The 22,527-nt window shown below is 44.8% G+C and overlaps 1 protein-coding gene across 4 annotated transcripts in view; it reads right to left on the reverse strand.

Annotated features, from left to right (window-relative positions):
• Positions 1–2,278: 2,278 nt before the first annotated feature.
• DIAPH3 (diaphanous related formin 3) overlaps positions 2,279–22,527 on the reverse strand; it is a 394,284-nt gene continuing 374,035 nt past the window's right edge. For 2 of the 4 annotated variants that reach the window (XM_033949909.1, XM_033949907.1), the window contains one exon: positions 2,279–3,275. In XM_033949909.1, coding sequence (XP_033805800.1) covers positions 3,019–3,275 — 257 coding nt within the window. In that variant the 3' untranslated portion in view covers positions 2,279–3,018. The remainder of the gene's footprint in view (positions 3,276–22,527) is intronic. The other 2 variants (XM_033949908.1, XM_033949911.1) reach the window with 2 other exon arrangements.

A 22,527-nucleotide genomic window follows, 5' to 3' on the forward strand; every position in this document is an offset into this window, starting at 1 on the left:
TTTTCTGTCTTGAGTATTTATCTGAAAGTATTTGGAATGGCAGTCATATCAAGGTTTGACACCACTTCTTAGTCTCTCCATTTTCTTATCTCTTCATTATGCATTCAGGTTGATAACACCATGTTTTTATTTCTTTTATTCCCATTTTAGTTTTCCATTGGTTACTTAGAGGCACTTTTACAAAAAAGTGTGATATCCTCCTTCAGCATGCTTCCCCTAACATATATGGAAAAGTAACTCGTAGCAGTAGTACTGCCAGACTACAATCAGGGGTCATCAGTGCCATTTTGGATTCTAGCACCTGCATGGACGGCAGCAGCGGTGATTGCTGCCGCCTTGAGAACCACTGCCCATCACAGGAGTGGGAAGAGGATAGAAGAGAACGCAGGGTTTTAAAAGATGGAGCAGAGTTTGTTGTGTTTGTTTGGGGGAGGGGGGGAGGGGGCAGGCTGCTGACGGTGCGATGCAGAAGATAGGGAAGGATACCAGTGGAAAGAATAGCACTGCCACAAATCCTGTGCCAGTGCTCTGCTACCAGACTGTCAGTAGTGCAGCTGCACTTACTACCTCCTCTTGGGGTGGTGTTATCAGTTCTGTCAGCTAGTGTGTGGTACTGACCTATGCACAATCACAGCTGGCCACACCTCTACCCGCCCAGATCCATTTTACTTCTGGTAAAGTAGAAATTTTACCACAGCAACTGCCTAAGGCAGTTAGACAGTAGGGTGAGTCTGAGCTACAGTCTGATGCCTGATAAACCTAGTGCTAGCTGCCTACTGCTGCTAAGTAAAAGGGCACTTTATTCTTTAACATTCATTTAAAAAGCACTTTAATTCACTCGTGTCTACCACTGTTCGACAGTTCTGTCAATATTGTTATCCACCATACTGTATAAAATAAATATAATAGCTGAAGGGAAATCTCGACAAATATCAATGGAAAGATAATTTTATTTGCATGATAGATCAACTCTTATAATTCAATTTTCAAAAGGAATTTTCCCATTCTAGGTTTACAACAAAACTCTTAAGAAAATTAAATCACCTAAAGTTCTTGTACTTAGAAGAAAAAGTTTCAATGTTCTAACTTTAATTCTAACTTTATTAATTTTAAAGGCAACTTATACAGTGAAATATAAAAAGCACTGGTATTCACAAGGTTATTTCAGAGAATAGCTTAATATATAATTTATATAATGGAAAACAAAATTAAGTATACATTCATATTGGTCTTTTCCAAGTGACCTAACACTCTGATAATGAAATCTTAAATACATTTTAAATAGTATGACCAATACAAAAAGTAACATGGTTGTTTCTTACTGAAAAATCGGTGTTAAAGGGCAATACAGTATAATTTTTTTCAAAATGTTGTAATAGGTACAGAGTCTAGGAAAATATACACTTGGAATATTTATCAGCAGATAGTACCTCAAAATCTAATGTATTCATCTTATTAAACAATGAAATTGATGGGAGTCTAAAGTGCAGTCAGTCTTTTGTTGCTGTTTTCCATTTAAATTTGCACTAGAGAATGACACGGAAACAATTTTTTTCCCCATCCCCACAGGAACTTATGTTCCCATCCCGTCCCTGAGAATTATTTTCCTATACCTGCCCCATTCCTGCAAGCTCCGTCCTCATCTGCACAAGCCTCAAACACTTTAAAACCTTAAGTGTTCAAGATTTGTGAGGTTAAAGCTGAGCTTACAGGAATGGGGCAAGGACAGGGAGAGCGAAAAAAACCTGCGGGGACAGGATAGGGAAATGGAGTTCTTGTGAGGACGGTGAAAAATTTGTCCCCGTGTCACTCTCTAATTTGCACTACCAGGTTCTACCTCATGCAGGCAGAAAATAAAGGCTGATGCTGAGGTAGGTGAGGATTTGTTCCCTTGCTATGCTTAACACATATACCAATACATGTAATTAGAAACCAAGTAGTTTGACACTTGTCAAACCAAATTTTAACATGAAAAGTATCTAAAGATATGTATATGAAGATTTTCATTTATCATGCATAGACATTTTTGTGCTGTTTTAAAAATATACATAGAATTAAATTTGCTATTATTAGAATGCAATGTGTAAACTTACAGTAGTTGTATATTTAGTAGCAGAAAGTGATACTTTGGTCTTATTTGCTTAGCAAGATTAAATGTTAAACTCCTGTTACATTGTTTGTAACTGGTCCCCTTTCCCATATTTGACTGGAGTTAGCAAGATTAAATGGCATGTATCATTTATATGTCTATAGGTGTGTGTTTATATAATTTTTTCTATTGTTTTGTCCTTTAATTCTATAGTGTTGTGTTTTAGTAGCTTTTTTTTTTTTAGCTCAGGAGGAATCTGGATATTCTACTGAAGCACCTTGGAATGTTATAAAAATGATACAGTCCATGAATTTTCAAAAAGATAATTTATTTCTGTAGTTAAAGAAAGGATCATAACAAAAGGCAACCATAGAGTCTCGAACATTTGTGTACTACACCACCTACGGATATGGCTCATGTTGGCTACGTAAAATGAATCAACCTGCAAAGTATCTTGGTGCCTTACAATCACACACTTGCTTTCAATAAGGTGACATGGCATGAACATGATTATTTAATGATGTAAATGAAGTTTACATAATAACAAAAAATATTTTTAGCGCTGTTATTACAAGTCTGCCATTAAATAATTTAGGATTCTCAGTCCTTCAGAATTCCCACAGACACTAGCGGCCTCTTTTACAAAGCTGTGCAGCAACTTTACCAAAGCCCTTTAAATCTCTATGGGCTTCGGGGGCGTTAGTGCAGCGCGGCCGTAGGTCTTTACAATCACAAGTAGGCCACGGTTACATATACGGGCAGAACAGCAGCTCAGTATATTATGAGGATATATATATATATATATATATACATACACATACACAAATAAATGTGTTTTGTCAGTTGAATAAAACTGATGCATAATTTTAAAATACCAAGAGATTCTTGTGTGCATTTAGCATCAGATTAATCTTTCGTAAAGGCTTGTTTTATAAAGCCCGCAGTCTCGCTAGTAGAGCTTCTACTTCTGGAACACACTCTGTTTTGGAAATAGAGCTAAGCGATTCTTCCCCTTTTTCAGCACTGCATTCTATACTACACACCTCTTTCTCAACAGCTTTGCTTCTTTCAGTAAATGAATGAGTCTCTGCATCATAGCTAAGCTCTTTGGCGATTGGAGCCCTTGTCAAATTGAAATCGATACTGTGGTGGGAACGTAACATTTCCAGTTGTGCCTTCTGATTTTCTGTAGTGGGAAAGAACGGAAAAAGAACCCTATTTTATCATGCAATTAAACAATTTGCTACCATCAAATCATGCAATAAACTAGTAAACTTAAAAGGTAGAAGGTCTTTCAAATTTATAAGGCAATGCTTCAGAAAAGTTAATCATGGAAAGTTGATAATCGTGACAAAGAAAGGATGACTTGAAATAAAATGCCACCAAAACCTTAAAGCGGCTTATTTAGAAAGATTAATAAACTTGCATATGTCGATCTGAATATAAGTCAAGACCCCCATTTTTCCCCCCAAAAGGAGGAAAAATGGTTGACTAGAATATAAGAAGGGGGCTTAATATTCAAGTGCCATGCCCTGCCAAGATCTACACACAGTGTCCCCTCCCTCATGCCCTCCCCTGCCAGGCTCTGCACCCAGCCCCCCTCCCTGCCAGGCTCTGCACCCAGCCATCTTCCCTTCCTTACCAGGCTCTTTACCCACACCCCCTGCCAGGCTCTATACCCAGCCCCCCTCACTCCATGCCAGGCTTTGCACCCTGGCTCACCTACCTACCTGTGGTGGTCTGGTGGTAGGCCGGGACAGGAGGGATGCCTCCTGTCTCCCGTCCCGGCTGACTAACTTTTTTTTTTTTAAACTCCTCCCCAGCGCGCGCTTACCAGCAATTTTTAATCCCTAGTGGTCCAGCAGTGTGCGCGGCAGGAGCGATCTTTCCACGCTCTGCTTCGTGCTGAATCTCTCCATCCCCATTCCCTTTTTGGCAGCCAGCGGCGCACCCAATAGGGCCGAGCTCTTCCTGCTCGGCCCCGCGCTGGACATCTCAATAGCTTGTTTGTGCGCATTTTTCATTTGGATGTCTTTATATTTGAAAATGGCCCAAAAAGATAGATGTACTAAGGGCCAAAACATCTGGATAGGTCATTTAAAAAAAAGAAAAAGATAGATGTCTTGCTATTTTGAAAATGGATATTTTCTCTACTGGATTTTTGGATGTCTTTCCCAAAACATCTGAACTCGGTTACTGTAAACATCCTATCGACATGCCCCTCTGATCTGTCAACCTTATCTGATTTGGTTTATATACAAGTGCATGCTTCTTTAATAAAGACGTGTGATACACCAGTATATTTTCCCTGAAGCCATACCTACTAGTACTGTATATACTTGAATATAGGATGAGATTTGGGGGCCCAAAAATGAGGGGGTCTTGTCCTATATTAGGGTCATCAACCTGACCCCTTCCCAGATGATATGGTAGGCCGGGACAGGAGAAATGCCACGTCCAGCGAGAACTGGCGGTGGCCATTCAGAGAGCAGCGCAGGGCCGAGCAGGAAGAGCTTGTCCCTGTCGGGTGTGCCGCTAGCCGCCGAACGGGGATGGAGAGGCTCAGCATGGGGAAAGGCATGGAAAGATCTCTCCTGCCCCATACACCACTGGACCACCAGGGATTAAAAATGGCAGGTAAACACGCGGGGGTGGGTGGAGTGTGTGTGTTAAAAAAAGTTAGTCGGCCGGGACAGAAGACAGGAGACATTCCTCCTGTCCTGGCCTACCGTATTGTCCGGGAAGTGGCCGGGTTGATGACCCGAATTTAGGACGAAATCCCCCCCATTTTTGAGCCCTAAAATCTCATCTTATATTCGATTATATACGGTACCAGTAGGTATGGCTTCAGGGAAAATATTCTGGTGTATCACACGTCTTTATTAAAGAAACATGCACTTGTATATAAACCAAATCAGATAAGGATGACAGATCAGAGGGGCATTGCGATAGGATGTTTACAGTAACTGAGTTCAGATGTTTTGGGAAAGACATCCAAAAATCCAGTAGAGAAAATATCAATTTTTGAAATAGCAAGACATCTATCTTTTTCTTAAATGACCTATCCAGATGTTTTGGCCCTTAGTACGTCTATCTTTTTGGGTCATTTTCAAATACAAAGACTTCCAAATGAAAAATGCACACAAACAAGCTATTGAGATGCCCAAGCATCCAGCATTCTTAGCAAACTGGCCAGAGAGAGCTGAGCATAGCAGAGGGGTACTGCAGTGAATGCCACATTAAAAGTCTCAGGTACACATCACTATAATCTGCTTATATTGTATAGTGAGCTCTCCAAAAGCTACCCAAAACTTATTGTACCCCCCTGTACAGTAGCCCTTATGCCTGCACGTGCCATCTTTATTTAGGCACACAGGAGGTTTTGGCAGGTTCACCCTACAATATAAGCAGGTTATAGTGATATGTGTACCTGGAACTTTATATCGTACTAGTCTTATAGCCCGTTACATTAACGGGTGCTAGAATATATGTGTGTGTATCTGTCTTTATTTCTTTCTCTCTCTCTCTCCTTAGCCACTTTCTGTACTTCTGTCTGTCTTTTTCCTCGGCTGTCCACCCATTCTCCCTTCCTTTTACCTTCCCTGTATCCACCACCACCCCTTCACTGCTCCCCTTATCCAGCAGCAGCCCTTCTCCCTTTTTTTTTTAAAATCTCCCCCCCTGTCCAGCAGCACCTCTTTCCTATCCCCCTGTCCAGCAGTAGGCCTCCCTTCCTTTTTCTTTCCCCCTGTCCATCAGCACCTCTTTCCTGTTCCCCCGTCCAGCAGTAGGCCTCCCTTCCTTTTTCTTCCCCCCTAGCACCTCTTTCTTGCTCCCCCGTCCAGCAGTAAGCCTCCCTTCCTTTTTCTCCCTGTCTCTTCCCCTGTCCAGCAGCACCCCTTACCTTGTGTCTGCCCTCCACTGACAGCCGCCTCAAGCTGCCGCGGCCTGCAGCCACCTCAAGCCGTGGCGGCCTGTAGGTGCTGACAGCCGCGGCAGCCTGCAGACGCCAAGAGCCGCGGCGGCTGACAGCCTCCGTGCTGCCTGAAGCCGACATCTGCCTTGGGAGAGAAAGAGAGAGATGCGTGGAAGCGCGCGCATGCGCACTCCTACCTGCGGGGACCTTAAGCGCATGGAAAATGGGAACACGCTGGTAAGAGTGCGCATGCGCACTTAGGCTTTTATTATATTAGATGTGACGTTCAATGTAGCACCTCGTGCTCCTCTGCACTGCTGTATTCAGCTGTCTGTGTGGCCATTTGCAGTTATAATACAGACTGGAATGTACTGAGTTTTTTTTTCACATCTTTAAATGGTGGGAGGGGATCAGTGACCACTGGGGGAGTAAGGGAAGGCCATGCCTTAATCCCTCCAGTGGTCAGTTTGGGCACCTTTTTGACCCTTATTCGTTTTAAAAACATGTCTATCCCCAAACATGTAAATGGTGCCCTGGACATTTTGTTAAAAGTTTGATTATCCCTGCAGAACGTCCAAGCCTTGAGCCTGCCCAAAACATGCCTCAACATACCTCTTTAAGATTTAAATGCACTGGAGACAAAATAATCAGAAAGATGTCTAGAAAGTCAGTTGAAAAAAATGGCCACTAGTAAGATGTCCAAGTGCCAGTTTCTGCTGTCTTTTGGACGTCTATGTTTTTTGAAAATGAGCCCCACAGCTTCTTTTTATTACAGTTAGAACCAGAGTATTACTATACACTATAATCATCAGTTTTTAATAGCACTGCTACAAATTAATCAGAATGATACTTAAAATGTTTATTCAATTAATCTCTTTCCTTTTTTATCTTTTTCTACCAGGTTACTACCAAATCACACTGATCTTGACTTAGCACACCGGCTGATGATGAAAAGGCTCTGTCTTATTGACTTTCCCAAAGCCTATTAGATATATTTTGTCTGTCTAAAAGGTAGGTTCTTAGACCTACCTCTTTTTATTGCTGATCCTGACTGTAGATCTCAAGCTTTTTTCTTTTTTCAGGCATATTCAATATTCATGTAACCTTGAACAGGAGCTTGAAAATGGCTTCAACAAACTTGACATGACATTTAAAGTTTTTCAGCTATTCCCTGAAAGATGTTCTATCATCCCAATAGTAATGACTTTGGAGTACAGGCAGTCGCTCATGACAGTGTGTTTTATGTGAGGGCTGAAAATCCCTACCGAAAACAGCTTGTACATTAAATGGCGGCTGCTGAAGATATTTACTGCACTGTCATTTCCTGACCAGGGGCTCCTAATGATAGATGAGTATTTTACAGTTTCTTGGACAATCTCAACGTATTTCAAAAGTATGATCACCTTGCGTCTGCAGGAAGAAAATAAATACCATCTTTCTATCACAATGAATACTTAAACCTAACAGTGTAGCTGGGATTTTCGCTTTATTTAAATGGCAAAACTTTAAATCTGAGTCCAAGTAACTAGTATTTTCCTATAATCTAATTACAAGAGAAGGGACTTCTGTGTGTGTGCTACTTACACAACTGGATTTAATACCACCAAAAAGGTAGGCTGGCCATGGTGTAAACATTATTTATTTATTGAAATTACTAAGGGGTCCTTTTATTAAGGTAGGCTAATGATTATCACATGTTTAATGGCCACACAACCCGATATATACCTTTGGACTACATGGCACTTAATGCATTAGCACACATGCTAAATCCATTAGCACCCTTAGCAAAAGGACCCTTACTTCAACTAACTTTAAAGGAAATATGGTTTGCTTTTTCATAAATTATATTCCCAGCTTCATAAGTTCTTTATTTCATTACCTGACTTTATTTTGTGTGTACACGTGGAGGGGCATAATCAAAACAAACATCTAAGTCCATTTTGGGCCTAGGGTACTAGTTGCCCAAAGTCGGCAGCATCCAAAGTCCATTCTCGAAAAATACATCCCAAATTTCCCCCCCCCCCCCAAAATCATCAACTTCTAGATCCAGCTGTCTGATCGTCCAGACTGCTAGTACATCTATCTTTATACTGCATTCTCATCTAAAAAATCATCCAAGTCCCAAACGCCTAGAACAAGAACTTTTGGACGTGGGAGGGGCCAGCAAAGTGATAGACTGGCTACCCAGACATGGCAACAGAATAGTGGGGCACCTTACAGGGCACTGCTGTGAACTTCACAAAAAGTGTGCCACATAAACATCTCACAATTCCCTTGCAGGTCATGGTGAGCCCCCCAAAACCTACTATATCTACCTGTCTACAACCCCAATAGCCCTTATGGGCAGGTGCCACCTATATGGCAGTACAGCAGGGTTTTGGTGGACTCACGTTTTTTTTTTTAATCATGAATGCAGTAGTTAAGAGTGGCTTATGGGCCTGAGTCCTCATTTCTATGGTTCACTAGCCCATCCCCCAGACTACTTAAGCCACCTCTGTGCAGTTGTATTAGGCTTTTCTATGTCAGGTGCTGTGTGTATGGGGGGGGGGGGAGAGGGTCAGTGATCACTGGGGAAGTATGTGGGGGTCTGTACTTCATGTCAGCAGTAGTTATCTGGTCACTTTGAATACCTTCTGGACACTTAGACTTGTTTTTCGATCGTCTAAATTACAACGTATAAGTTCCATCCAGGCAACCTAGTCAAACTTTCAATTATCCCTGCAGTACGACTAAGTCTAGGTCAGCTCACATCCAACCCTAACCACTCCTTCAAAAACCATCCCTTTCATCTCTGGGCACACAGCATGATTCAGAGGCCTAAAAGATCTCTGGATACGTCTAAAAACCCGTTTTGATTATCGGCACTTAGACAACCTGTTTTAAGTCATCTAAGTGCTGATTTGGGTGAGTTTTTAGATGGATTTTTGTTTCGATTATGAGTCCCATACAGTATAAGCAAAGGCAACCTACCTTAGACTTTTTTTTTTAAGAAATTAAAATATACAAATAAATGAAGTGAAATGGGAAAATGTATAAAACTTTCACAAATTATATTTTAGACTAAAGCATCTAAATGGAATTAGGAAATGTATAAGTTTCTCCTTTTTCCATTATTTATTTATTTACAAACTTAATATACCGCCTGGAGTCAAAGCGGTTTCCAAATGAACATAAATCAAGCAAAAACAAAAACCAATACAAATCACTCTTCAAAATAATATCAAAACATATGAAAATAAGACCTACAAATTCTTCAGTAACGTATTTGACAAAATGTTACAAAAGTGCCGAAACAACATTAGGAAAGATAGATAAAAAATGTGTGTCTACAAACAGCTTGATTTTCAACATCTTCTTAAAGCTGTAGTGATCTGCACAAAATCTTGGTTGCCCAGTAAGCTTCTTCCAATATGACATTCCAGTAATGGAAAACATTTGAAGTTGAGTTGCCACATATCTTACATTATCAGCTGTCAGTGCTACCAGTTTAATTTTCCCCTCAGAAAGCAATGTTCTTGAAGGTTTATAAATCTCCCAGAGAAATTGAAACCAAAATGGTACAGTTTGATATACTATTTGATGTACCAGTGACAACACTTTGAACTGAATTTTTTGCTCAATCGGCAGCCCGTGCAAACATTTCAATGTGGGGGTTATATGGCCTGCCCTCGTCACCCCATCAATCATCCTAGCTACAGAATTCATAAGCACCTGTAGAAACTTCAATTTCGTTTTAGGCAGGCCCAAAAACAAGGAATTACAGTAGTCCAATCTTGTCAAAAGCAAAGGAGCCACAGTTCGAAAATCATACTTATTCAAGTGGTTTTAGCCTAAACAACATACGAAGTTGGGCATAGCATTTCTGAATTAACACACCCAATTTGCTTCTCCCACAGACACCCAGCATAAGAACATAAGAAATGCCTTCACCGGATCAGACCCTAGGTCCATCTAGTCCGGCGACCCGCACACGCGGAGGCCAAGCTAGGTGTTCTCTTTTTTTTTTTTTTTTTTTTTTTCAATATCTTTATTAACAATTGCAAAGGAACATACATCCATGGGCAAACAGCCGGAACATAGCCATCGACAACAGTCGGGAACAACATAAAAGAGAAGGCCAATCAGAGAAATACACGGTACAAAAAAAAAACCCCAGTAGTGCACGCCCATCACAATTGACATTTTGTGTTAAAACCCCCCCAAGCAACCACACAGCTGCCATCCCACACCCACACCACAAACCTCACCAAGCACCCCCCTCACAGTCCATCCAACATCCCAACAGCACCCACCCAAACACACACATCCACACCACACCACCGCAGATGCAGCAACTCCAGGGACCAGGGCAAAAAGACAGAAGAAAAACAAAAGAGAAAGAAAAAGACAGAAGCACCACCAGCAACAGCAGCCTCCCCACCAAAGGGAGGGAGGGAAGGGGAGGAAGAAGAAATCAAGAAATCAAGAGGTCTTCCTCCGCATCCATGCTGGAACAGCCCTTCAACACCCGCTGCCACAAATCACGGTAACAGCGTTGATTCAAATTCCCAGACGGAGGCACTCGCTGAAGTTCATAACGCCCCACATCAACCAATCGAGCCCTCCACATCGGGAAGGAGACCACAGAATCGCCCACCCAGTTTGTTAACAGGAGCTTTTTCACCACCAAGACAGCCATGTACAGAACCCTGCGTTGGGGAAGGGTAAGCCCCCCCTCAATCAATGCACTTTGGTCACCCAAAAGCAAAAAGCCATAGGACCAGGGAACCGCTCGCTGGAGAACGCTCTCTAGAAAAGGGAGAGCGCGCAACCATACAGCAGCAGAAGGGCACTCCAAGAAATGATGAGTAAGGGAGCCCGCAGACCGGTGACACTTGATACAGACTGCATCCTCCCACAATCCCATTCGAGCACCCTGGGCTCGGGAAATATACGCCCGGTGAAGGATTTTAAACTGCATTTCCCTATAATCCGTGGACCCCCCCAAGGCATACACAGCGGCAAAGAGATCAAGGAAGGCCTTACGATCCAGAGGGGTGCCCAGCTCAGTCCGCCACTGGGAAGCCAAGCGGTCAATAGACCCCATGTCCGACGCATTCTTCAGAATCCGATACCAAGTAGCCAACGTATTTGAAGCAGGAGAGACCTGAAAAAATTGGACATCCAAGGGCCCACAAAGCCAGGCCTCCCCCCATCGCCTGCCTAGAGACAAGTAATAATGCCGGGCCTGCAGGTAAGCCCAAAAATGAGTCTGAGGGAGGTGCCATTGAGTCCGGAGCTGGGCAAAAGAGGGGAAAGAGCCCCCCCCCACCACTAAAATATCCCGGAGAGTCCTACCCCCCCTCCGCTCCCACTGCCGAAACCAAGCATGACCCACCCCCGGGGGAAAGTCAACATTGCCGTACAACTGCAGCAACAGGGAGGCCTCTGAAGCTTTCCCCTGCCGCCGCCTCCACCACCGCCACGCACGCCTCAAGGGCAAAAGATACGCAAACTTGGCCCCACCACCCGGTATAGCTGACATTGGAGCATGCAACAGCGACAGGATGGAGTGCGGGGCGCACCAGGACTCTACCCAGTCCCGAGAAGAAAATCTATAACTGCCCGACCACCCTTCATGAATAAAACGAAACAGGGCTGCGACATTATAATAACGAAGATTGGGGAGATTCAACCCACCCCTATATTTATCCAGGGCTAGAGTAGCGGAACTAATACGGGCTCGTTTATGTCGCCAAATAAACGTGGAAAGAAGTGACTGAAACAAACGCACCTCTTTATTTGTAACCCAAAGGGGCACAGCCTGCAGCGGATACAGAATCTTGGGAAGAAGCACCATCTTAGTCAAGGCCACCCGCCCCCATACCCCCAAAGGGAGATCCCTCCATTTATCACACAGTTGCCGTATTGCGTCTAGGTGACGTGTCACATTGAAACGGTACAGAAGTTTAAGGTCCGGACTCAAATAAACACCAAGGTAGCGCATCGGACCCCTCACCGGCGGTATCTCGAGACTCGCGTGCCAGGGTTCCTCCACAGTAGACCGCAAGGGAAGAAGTTCAGATTTCTCGCAATTAACCCGCAGACCAGAAAGATCCCCAAACGAACGGACCAAAGCAAGGGCCCTGCCCAAATCTCGGCGAGGTTGATCCAGGTACAGAAGGATATCATCTGCAAAAAGGTTAATGCGACTCTCCCGGTCTCCTATTCGAATGCCCCGGATATCCGAATCCCCGCGAATTTTAGCCGCCAAGGGTTCAATAGCCAGAACAAAAAGTAGTGGGGATAACGGGCATCCCTGTCGCGTCCCCCGTCCCAAAGCAAACGGGGCGGTAAACTGACCGTTAACCAAAAGCCTCGCCTGCGGAGCAAGATATAGACTACTGATCCAATGATGAATAGAGCCCTCAATACCAAACTGACGTAAAACCCAGAAGAGGTATTGCCACGAAATACTATCAAAGGCCTTCTCCATGTCCAGGCCTACGATAGCCGCATCACTCACCAGGCCCCGCCTGGAATGAAGGGCCATCAGAGCTCGAATCAGGTTCATGGACGCATATCTGCCCGGCACAAAGCCAGCCTGGTCCTCATGAACCAAAAGTGGTAAGAAAGCATTCAGTCTGCGCGCCAAAATTGCAGCAAAAAGCTTGGCGTCCTGGTTAAGAAGGGAGATAGGTCTATAAGAGCCCACCTGGGCCGGGTCCTTTCCCGGCTTAGGCAACAACACCACATGTGCCATATTAGGAGTCCCCAAGCCCCTAGACTCGGAAAGCGCATTAAACGCCCCAGCCAAAGCAGGAGAAATCTGATCCGACAAAATCTTGTAATACTCGGAGCCAAACCCATCCGGCCCTGGCGCCTTAGTCAATTTAAGCTTCTTAATCCCAAGCAACACCTCGTCAGGGCTAATAGGGGTATTCAATTGCTCCACCTGAGCGTCCGTCAGCCTAGGTAGCCGAAGCCCCCGAAAAAAATCGTCCCGAGCAGCATCCGAGAAAGGGCGGTTAGCATACAAAGATTCATAAAACTGAACAAATTGCTGCTGGATCTGCCGTTCCTGCGTGTAAGAGGTGCCCTTAGAATCCCGAATGGACAAGATAACCTGACGGGTACGCGGAGGCCTGACCAAATTGGCCAACAATCTCCCCGTCTTCCCTCCCCAAGCGTACAGTTTATAACGTTGAAAATAGACATCCCGAGTAGCCCGCTGCGTCAGAATTTCATCTATCCGCCGCCGAACAGACAGCAAGCGATCTTTATCTGCCGCTAACAGAGAGTTACAGTGGCGCATCCGCAGCTGCCGAAGCTCCCTCGAGAGAGTCAGGAGCTCCGCATCCATGGCCTTCCGCTTGCGAGAAAGATAAGCAATAATAAACCCCCGCAGAACTGCCTTGGATGCCTCCCAATAGGTCACCGGATGAACATCAGTGGTATTATTGTGAGAACTATACTCCAACCACTGTTCCCGAATGTATTTGTGAAAGGCGAGATCCCTATATAGGTAGCCCGGAAACTTCCAATGCCGCTCCCCCAAGTCCGACGCAAACTGGAGCTCCAGGACGACAGGCGAATGATCCGACAGGGGAACCTCCTCAATATCTATACGTGACACCCTAGGGAGCAGAGACGGGGAAACCAACAGATAATCCAATCTAGCATAGACATTATGGGGATGCGAGTAAAATGTGTAAGTGCGTTCCGTAGGATGCAAAATCCTCCAAGTGTCCAATAACTGCAACTGGCTAAGCAAAAAGTTTACCCCCTTATCTGCATGGTCCCTGGCCCCTGCCTTTGCCGGATTACAATCCATGGCAGGATCCGCAGTAATATTAAAGTCTCCACCCACCAGCGGTTGATAATCAGGGTACATGGCTATCCTGGCGAGCAAAGCCGAAAAAAATTTATGATTATACACATTAGGAGCATACACATTGCACAATAACCATTTGGACCCCCACAACTCCCCCAGGACCAGAACATAACGCCCGTCTGGGTCCTGAAGAACCTTGTGAGTGTGAAAGGGCAACTGTTTATGCAGAAGAATGGCAACTCCCCGTTTCCTGGTACCGAAGGCGGACGAGCAAACCTCCCCCACCCAGTCTCTCCTCAGCTTCAGGTGCTCCGCCTGGGAAAGGTGTGTTTCTTGCACAAAGGCAATATCGGTCCCCTTCCGTCGCAACCAGTTCAATATCTTCTTTCTCTTAATAGGGGAATGGATCCCATCCACATTGAGGGTTGTTATAGTCAACTTAGTCATTCAAAAGAGTATTAATGGAGGTCATTGCAGAAAACAGTAAAATAGCCGAGATGGGTAGCCCCCCAGCTAGGCCTCCCATCCCAAAGATCCAAAGTCGGGCCCTAGAGCGCTGCACCGCCACCCACACTGAACACTTCCAAACCCATACACACCACACCCACACAAACCCACATGCAACCACCACAAGGCTCCCCCTCCCTACCACCCCCCGCCCCTCCCACCCAACACCACACCCCCCACCCCTAAGATTCTCAACCCCCCAGCATTCTCCTAGTTCCCCCCACCCAGCAAGAAACGGAGAACAGCCCCCCTCCCACCCCTGAAGAAATCCATCTCCAGCGGCCCCCCAACAAACCCCCTCCCACCCAAAGAAAAAACAAGTAAGAAGAAAAAGAAAAAATACAGAAAACTGCTCTCCCAGCAAGTGGAGCAACTAAAGTCCATAGAATGAGCTCTCCCAAGCCCCAGCCGCCCATGTCAGGTCTACAGTCCAAGAGACCCCCGAGGAAGGCCCCCCCCCCTCCCCACCTAATGGAAGAGATCCCCCACACAGAAATGAAAGCAAAAGCAGTCAGTGCCTAGAAAAATTGAGGGATCTCCAGAAACCACTGTAAGCAGTCCAGCCAGCATCCACAGGTCCATCAGCCGGGACAGAACACGGCCCAAGCTCCCTGCCCCTCCAATGTCATATCTCACCAATCGGCCCCTCACCGACTGACAGAGAACAGGCAGTCCAATACCAAGAGGCAGGGAAAGCAGGCCAACCAGGGAACAACAGGTCAGGTAAACTGGAAAGTAGCAGAGACTCCACGGAGACTGCAGGCATGATCTTCATAGCAGAGCGCCGCAAACGAGACCAGCAGAGTCCCTCAAGCACCGCCATCTAGCATGTCAAACAGCCGCCGGAGCCCCTCCATCAGCCACCTCCGGCAACGAGTCCAAATAGTTCTGAGCAGCCGCCTTATCCGGGAAGGTATGGGGTTTCCCCTCTCTCCAGACTCGCAGGGACGCCGGATAGACAAGCGCAAAGCGCACACCCCTTCTATGGAAAGCAGAGCAGATAGGCGCCATTTCTTTTCGGAGAGAAGCCACGTGGGGAGAATAATCATTGAAGAGCAGCAGTTTCTTCCCTTCGTACTCCAACACCCCAACCTTCCGGTAAGCCTGAATTAGGGCCTCCTTCTCTCTCCAATTGATGTATCTGGCGATAGCTGCTCTAGTTCGGTTTTTGTCTTCTGTTCGGGGCCCCAGACGATGCGCTCTCTCGCACAAAAAACCCACCGCCGGCGGCTCCAGGCCCAGCTTCGTGGGGAGCCAAACCTGAAAGAAAGCATATAGCTCATGCTCCGCTCTCATCTCCGGCAGGCCCACCACGCGTATGTTATTCCGACGCTGGCGATTTTCCTGGTCGTCCAGCCTGCCTGTCAAGGTAGCCACCTGTGCCTGTAGAGCCACAATGCTGGCGTGGTCCTGTAAGGCCGCATCCTCTCCGTCCGAGACCCGCTGTTCCACCACCGCCAGACGGTTACCATGGGACTCAAACCGCTCATGGAAACCCTCCACAGCAGACTGCAGTTTGTGCAGGCGGTCCTCCAGGGCCGCGGTGACCATGCGCGAGATCTCCTGCGCCCATTCTCCCCATTGAACCGGAGCCGCAGGGGGAGTTGAGGGCGCCGCCATTTTTGCCCCAGACACAGCCGATTTAGTTTTAGTTGTCTTCGCCGATTTTACCGGCATCCCAGATGCCTGCGGGCTCGCAGCTCTCAGGGCAGTACTCACAGTCCTACTAAAGGATCCGGAGCCGACGGAGATCACCCGACCGCGTTATGAAGGGAGTTAAGCTGATTTCAGGGGGCTCAGGGTCGGAGAGCTCAGGGAGACACGTCCTAACCAGGCAAACGCATCACGTGACCCCCCCAAGCTAGGTGTTCTCTAATGGACACCTTGGTGATAATCATATGTTTCATTTTATATAAAATATCATCAATGAATATTTAAAGGATTATTTTTGCACAGAACAGAACACATGATTTTCTACTTAGGACTTTCTGGGGATGCTGACCTGTGATTCACTGTCCCGGGAGGCTTTCTCCAGATGGAAATAGTTCGCAAGCGCTCCTAAAGTCATTTTGTCCCCCGGCTATGGAACCAGCTGCCTACACAGACAGAGCGCTAACCTCACTGATGACATTCTGGAGGGCAGTGAAGACCTTCCTCTTCAACTGAATAGCCACTAGCATTCAGACTCACCTTTCTTTTATCCTTCTTGTATTTACCATGCTTTGTAACCTACCCTGCCATTAAACTACTGTGTATGTTCTCTGAGGTAATCCGTTCTGAGCTCCCGGGAGAATGGGATAGAAATTGAAACAAACAAATAAATAAATACTGACAATACTGAACTTTCCATGGATCTATTAGGGAGGAAGCATAAAGGCCTTTCTCTCACAAGTAAATATGAAATACTCTAGCAATGGGATACTTCCAGTATTGCTGCCATATTATTTTCATCACTGTTTCTCCAGGAATGGTGTAGCCAGGATTGATTTAATATAGCTGGGCATTAAACAGTGTACACACTGACAATACCTCCTGTTCTTCTCTCACTGGAGATGGACCCGATTCCCAGTGGTGTAGAATTACACTTACAGTATTTGATTCAGTAAATGGTGACCCCAGCATAACAGATCTTCTACACACACAAATATTATGGGGCTCAGCATTCCCAACATTACACTTCCTATTAGTAAGAAAAACTCGGAGGCCCCAACATAACACCAGCATACCTTCCCAAACCTCTTTCCCACTGCATACATGCTCTCTGCTCCCCAGCTCTCTGCCTCCCAACCCTTAATTTCACATTCCCCTTTCTCTGTTCCAGGTTCTACCTTTTCTCGCTTCACTTCTTGTCCCCAAACTTTCCTCTCCTGGCCCTAACTTCCTATGTCCATCCACTCCCTCTGTGGGTACAGAAACAAAGAAAAAGACCATATGGCCTATCCAGTCTACCCATCCAAATCATAGCCTACTCTAGTGGAACAAATTCAAATTAAGGTTTCCCAAGGAGTGGGAACAAGATGGCCAACAGAGCAGGACATGATGCTAGCTCTCTGGTTGATGGTTGTGCAGACTTGTGGGCCCAACATAGTTATGCATAAAAGAAAAGATTAAACTTACCCATCAGGTGATGTCCCTTCCACGACTCTGGTTTAATAGTCAATAATGGGCTTCATCCTTCACTGGGCCCTCTGTACTAGAGTGCTGCATGGGGGCAGAAATTTCACCTATCTTCACCCATACCCACTAAAATGCATTCCATCCATATAATTAATCTCCTCTATCTCCATTCATACAGGATTCAATGCTATTATTTACTTGCTTGTAGCCCTCTGTTCCTCCCAACCCCAACAGCCCCCCCATGGTTTTTTGGATAGTATTCACTGTTCAACAAACGAGTGTTCCAGCTGCCTCTCTGGGCATTCCAAGCCTTATTTTTCCATTCCAAATGACTCTCTCTGTACTCCAGGGTTCTTGAGTAGGCAGACTTGTTGGGCCGCCGGCCCTCTTCTGTCGTCATACTCTATGTTTCTATGTTCCAAGCTTCATTCTGGTGCTCTAATTGCCTTTCTTTTTGCATTCCAAACCTCATTCAGGAGTCACCAGAGATTTTGACTACACTCCTGCGAGAATCCCAAGGTAGCTTCTTCCATCTCCAATCTTGTGCAGCTCTTTATTCTGTACTGCAAAAAATACAACCCCACCCCCAAAACAAAAATCTTTCTAATGGTCTGAATCAAGCCCTATAATTGTCGGTATTTCACATTATTAATTGAATAAACAAACTCAAGGTATGCATATTATTATTATTAATTTGGCACTTTGCAGGATGAGGGATCTGAGGTGTCAAGCAAGTACGTGGCTCAGATCATTCCCAAACTTCCACTGACCTAAGCTCCCTTTTTACCTACTCACTGATCTTCAAATCAGCTAATAAATGACTTCTTCCCTCCCCCTAAGTTGGCAAGAGGAAAAAACTGATGCTTCATTTAGTGGCATAGCGAGGGATGTTGGCGCCTGGGACAATGGCGCCCTGCATACCCCACTCTTCCCCGCTGTTTGGGCACCCTCCACGTACCTTTTGAAATGTTTGCTGGCGCATGCAGCATCTTCTAACCGCTAGTTGGGCTGGCTCTCTTCTGATGTCATGTCCTGGCTCCGCGACATCAGAAAAGTGCTGACGTTGGCGCGAGTAGCAGGTGGAAGATGCTGTTTGCACCGGTGAACATTTAAAGATGTAAGCAGGAGGATGGAGAGGCGCTGGCGCCCCCTGATGAAGATGATGCCTGGGGCAGTCTGCACTTCCTGCCGCCCCCCCTTACTAAGCCAAAGGCTTCCTGCCATTTATCTTACATTGCCATACAGGCTAAGCTAGTGGTATGAGCCATGATGGATACCATAGATCAGGGGGCCGCATTTGGCCCCGTAAGTATTTTGTGCGGCCCTGGTCGAGGGCAATGCAGTGTTATCCTCTGCTGCCCCCGGGTGTTTACCGTCTTGCCGGCTCCCTCCTCTGTCATCCTGCATCATTTGTGCGGCCCCAGAAAATTTTTTTTGGGCCAATGCGGCCCAGGGAAGCTGGACACCCCTGCCGTAGATATTGCATTACTACTTCTAACAATTTTTAGTCCTTGCTATGCTTATCCAATAGAATCTACCCACAGGAAATAAAAACAAAACCAAATCTCTCTACTGTATATATAAATGCAATTAGTATTATGTTTTCAAGGCAATCAATTGTCTTCCTGCTTATCTGCTAATTCAGGTTAGTTCTTATAATGTTTCTTATAATCATCAAGTATTTTTTTTTTTTTCTTTAGAATTTTCAAATTAAATACAAAGCATATACTTTGAAAGAAATATACAGAATATGATACTCCCAATTTCCCCATTGGGGATTAAAGTTATACAATACAGATAAAAAGAAAAATATAATATAGTCCTCAAACTAAGTGGGTTGCAATATTAATCCTCCAGGGAGAGGAAATTAAGAAAGGAAAATAAGATTTACTAAGCCATAGAAATTGAGCAATTCCTTCAACTTTCTAACTGACTTTAATCTTACACTTTTCGCCTGGATTGCAAATGAAATACCCTTACCCTCTAGAAAGAAATGAAGCTGAACTGGATCATAAAATATATATCTAACCTCCTGATATAAAATAAAACATTTGCATGGAAATCTCAGTTGAAAAGAAGCACCTAAGGAGAGTGCTTTATCCCGATAGATTAGAAATTCCTTTCTCCTAGCTTGAGTCCAATAAGTATTTTTCTTACATTAAAACTTTCTGCCTCGCTAGTTGCTGTCACGCAGCAACAGCCCAGAAGCCCTTTAAATCTCTATGGGCTTCGGGGCCGTTAGCGCAGGGCAGCCGCTAGCGTGGTTTTGTAAAAGAGCCCGTATATACACTTGATATCTTAAATTTGGGATTTTATTTTGAGAAATAAATTTCCACCGAGTTCTGTCCTGGGATTTGCAGGTTCTATTTCTGCATGACCTCAGGCTGATTTTAAACACATTGCTAGAAGTAAAAGTGAATTATTCAGCTGTTGTTCCATCCTATTACAGGCTGAGCACAAAAACATTAATAGTATGTTCCCCCCATCTTTCCAGTTAGTAATGCATTTATCAGTCTGCACAGTTGAGATTTAAATTTTAAGAATGCATTAATAAGGCTATTCAGATTTATAAATATTGTGGCTATTTTGAAAATATGTCTAATTCTTCATAGTGAATATTTCAGCTAAATATGCAAAACAAATCAAGTTTGTTATTTATGTACCTGTATTGAAGTGAAAGTTGATCATACTTAGGACTTCTGATATTTAGTTATAATCAAAACTCATAAATAACCCCCCAAACAATGAAGAGATTGCATGTTGTTGGTTTTTATTTTTTTATTGTACAGCCAACTTCTCTCTAATGTGTGAAGGTAGCCTTGGAGGTCCTGTACAAAAAGGTCACTGACACTTTAAAAAGAAAGGAAATGGTGGCATTAACTCACTCTTAAAAAACAGTTAAAGGGTCCTGGTGGAATAGGAAGGCAAAACCTCAGTAACTAAGTGGAAATGAACCAAATTCATACTCAAAAATATACAACTTTATTGGTGATCTCCAGAAATCAAGTATTTACATTCCAAAATAGGGTAAAACCATATGGCGTCTTTTCATATGAGCAGTTGTTTTGCTCCACTCAATGTGTCTGTGTTAGGACCTTAAGTATATTTAATACTCTTAGGGCTCCTTTTACGAAGCCGTGTTAGCGGCTTTATCGCACGCACCTTTTTAGCGCGCGCTAACCCCTGCGCTAGCCGAAAAACTACCGCCTGCTCAAGAGGCGGCGGTAGCAGCTAGTGCGGCCGGCAAATTAACACGCGCTATTACGTGCGTTAAACTGCTAACGCGGCTTCATAAAAGGAGCCCTTAGAGTTGAGCAGCAGTCGACATTGGAATTACTATCACAACGCTTTCATTCCACAGACAAGGCCAAATCAGCGAAAGCATGATTGTCTTATCTTTTCTTCTACTGTAGATTTTTTTTGTTGCTAATTTCTTAAATGGTTTCACTGTAGCAGTGGTTGAACAATCAGATGCTAAGAATTGTGTGTGTAAGCATTTCATTTGGGGCACTTTCAGTTTGTGCAAGTCCTCAGCTAATAATGATCAGGTTTCTGATGTGCAGAGAAGGACTGGCATGATTATGGTATTAAAAACTTTCATCTTGATCATCAGTTTAACACTGTGCTGCTTTCACAGGTATCATTTTAAACTATTAAAGGCCACTTAGATGCTATGAATACTGGCTGTAGTAGTCTAGTTGAGATAGGACCAGCATTTGAACCAGGATTGCAAAGTGGTGGTTGCAGAAATAGAATCTGATTAATCTTAGTTTTTTCAGACTAAACGTGTTTTGTTTTTTTGTTTTTTTCAAAGGTTGGAGACTTGAGCTTCATAAGAGAGGGTGGAGTCTAGTATGAATGCTAGTGCTGCCCAATTCATGATTTGAATCGATTCACCGATTCACTTCGGATGAATCGATTTGAATCGATTTACCAGGAGGAAAAAAAAATCGGCCTCCCGATTTGTTGACTGACCCTCCCCCCTAAAGCAGGAGCGGCAGTGCTGCCTCTTGCTGGCCTGCCGCTCCTGCTTTAGAGGGCGAGTGGGGAGGGTCAGTCGGGAAGTGGCTTACCCCGCTGGCCTCCCACTGCTTTGCTGACCGTCTTCCCCACTGGCCTCCCGGAATCAATTCTCCTAATTTCAGCAGACTGCAATAAAATCACTGGCGCTAGCGATCTTTACAAGCTGCCATATGGCTTCGGAGTGTCTTCTCTCTGCTGCGGTCCCGCCCCTCCCCTGATGTCAGGGGTGCAAGCCTTCAGGGGGAGGTGCAAGCCTTCAGAGGGGACAGACTAGAGGAGGGGGGCCCTGGTATAGAAGTACACGGAGGGAGGGAGAGAGGGAAGGGGGTTCAAAGATACGTGCATATGCCGGACTTTGGGGGGGAAGAAATAATGGGTCTGAAAGAGGGATTATGGAGGGAAGGAAGAAATAGAAAGGGAGAGAAGTTGGACACAAGGGATGGTGTAGGAGGGGATAGAGATACTGGATAGGAGGGTAGTTGGGAAAAGAAAGGGAGAGATGGTGGACCCTGGGGTGGTGGGAGAGATGCTGGATGAAAGGATAGTTAAGAAAAGGTGGATCTGTGGATGGAGACAAAAAAAAAAAAAGAAAGATGCCAGACCTCTGGGGGAGGGAAGGGAAATGGAAGGGGCAGATGGATGGCTAGAACGGAGAAAGAAGAAAGAAGGAGACCCTGGCAAGCAAGTTATCAGAAGACAACCAGAGCCTGGGACCAACAAGATTTGACTAATGACCGAAAGGTAGAAAAACTAATTTTATTTTCCATTTTGTGATTACAATATATCAGATTTGAAATGTGTATCCTGCCAGAGCTGGTGTTAGACCGCAAACATGAGCTAGGATTTAACAGAGAGAGGAAAAGTCTTTTTTGTTTATAGCACAGTGCCAGTGTGGTTAGGATAAGGCAAAGGGGGTGAAGAGGCTATAAAATAAACCCACCAGGATGTTTGAAAAAAACAACACCCAATTGGGCAGGAAAATTGAATCAAAATCAATAGGCTGAATCGAATCGAAATTTTTTTCCTGAATAGGGCAGCACTAATGAATGCTAGGTCCTTGGT

This window comes from Geotrypetes seraphini, chromosome 6, assembly GCF_902459505.1.
Source record: "Geotrypetes seraphini chromosome 6, aGeoSer1.1, whole genome shotgun sequence".
Classification (NCBI taxonomy): domain Eukaryota; kingdom Metazoa; phylum Chordata; class Amphibia; order Gymnophiona; family Dermophiidae; genus Geotrypetes; species Geotrypetes seraphini.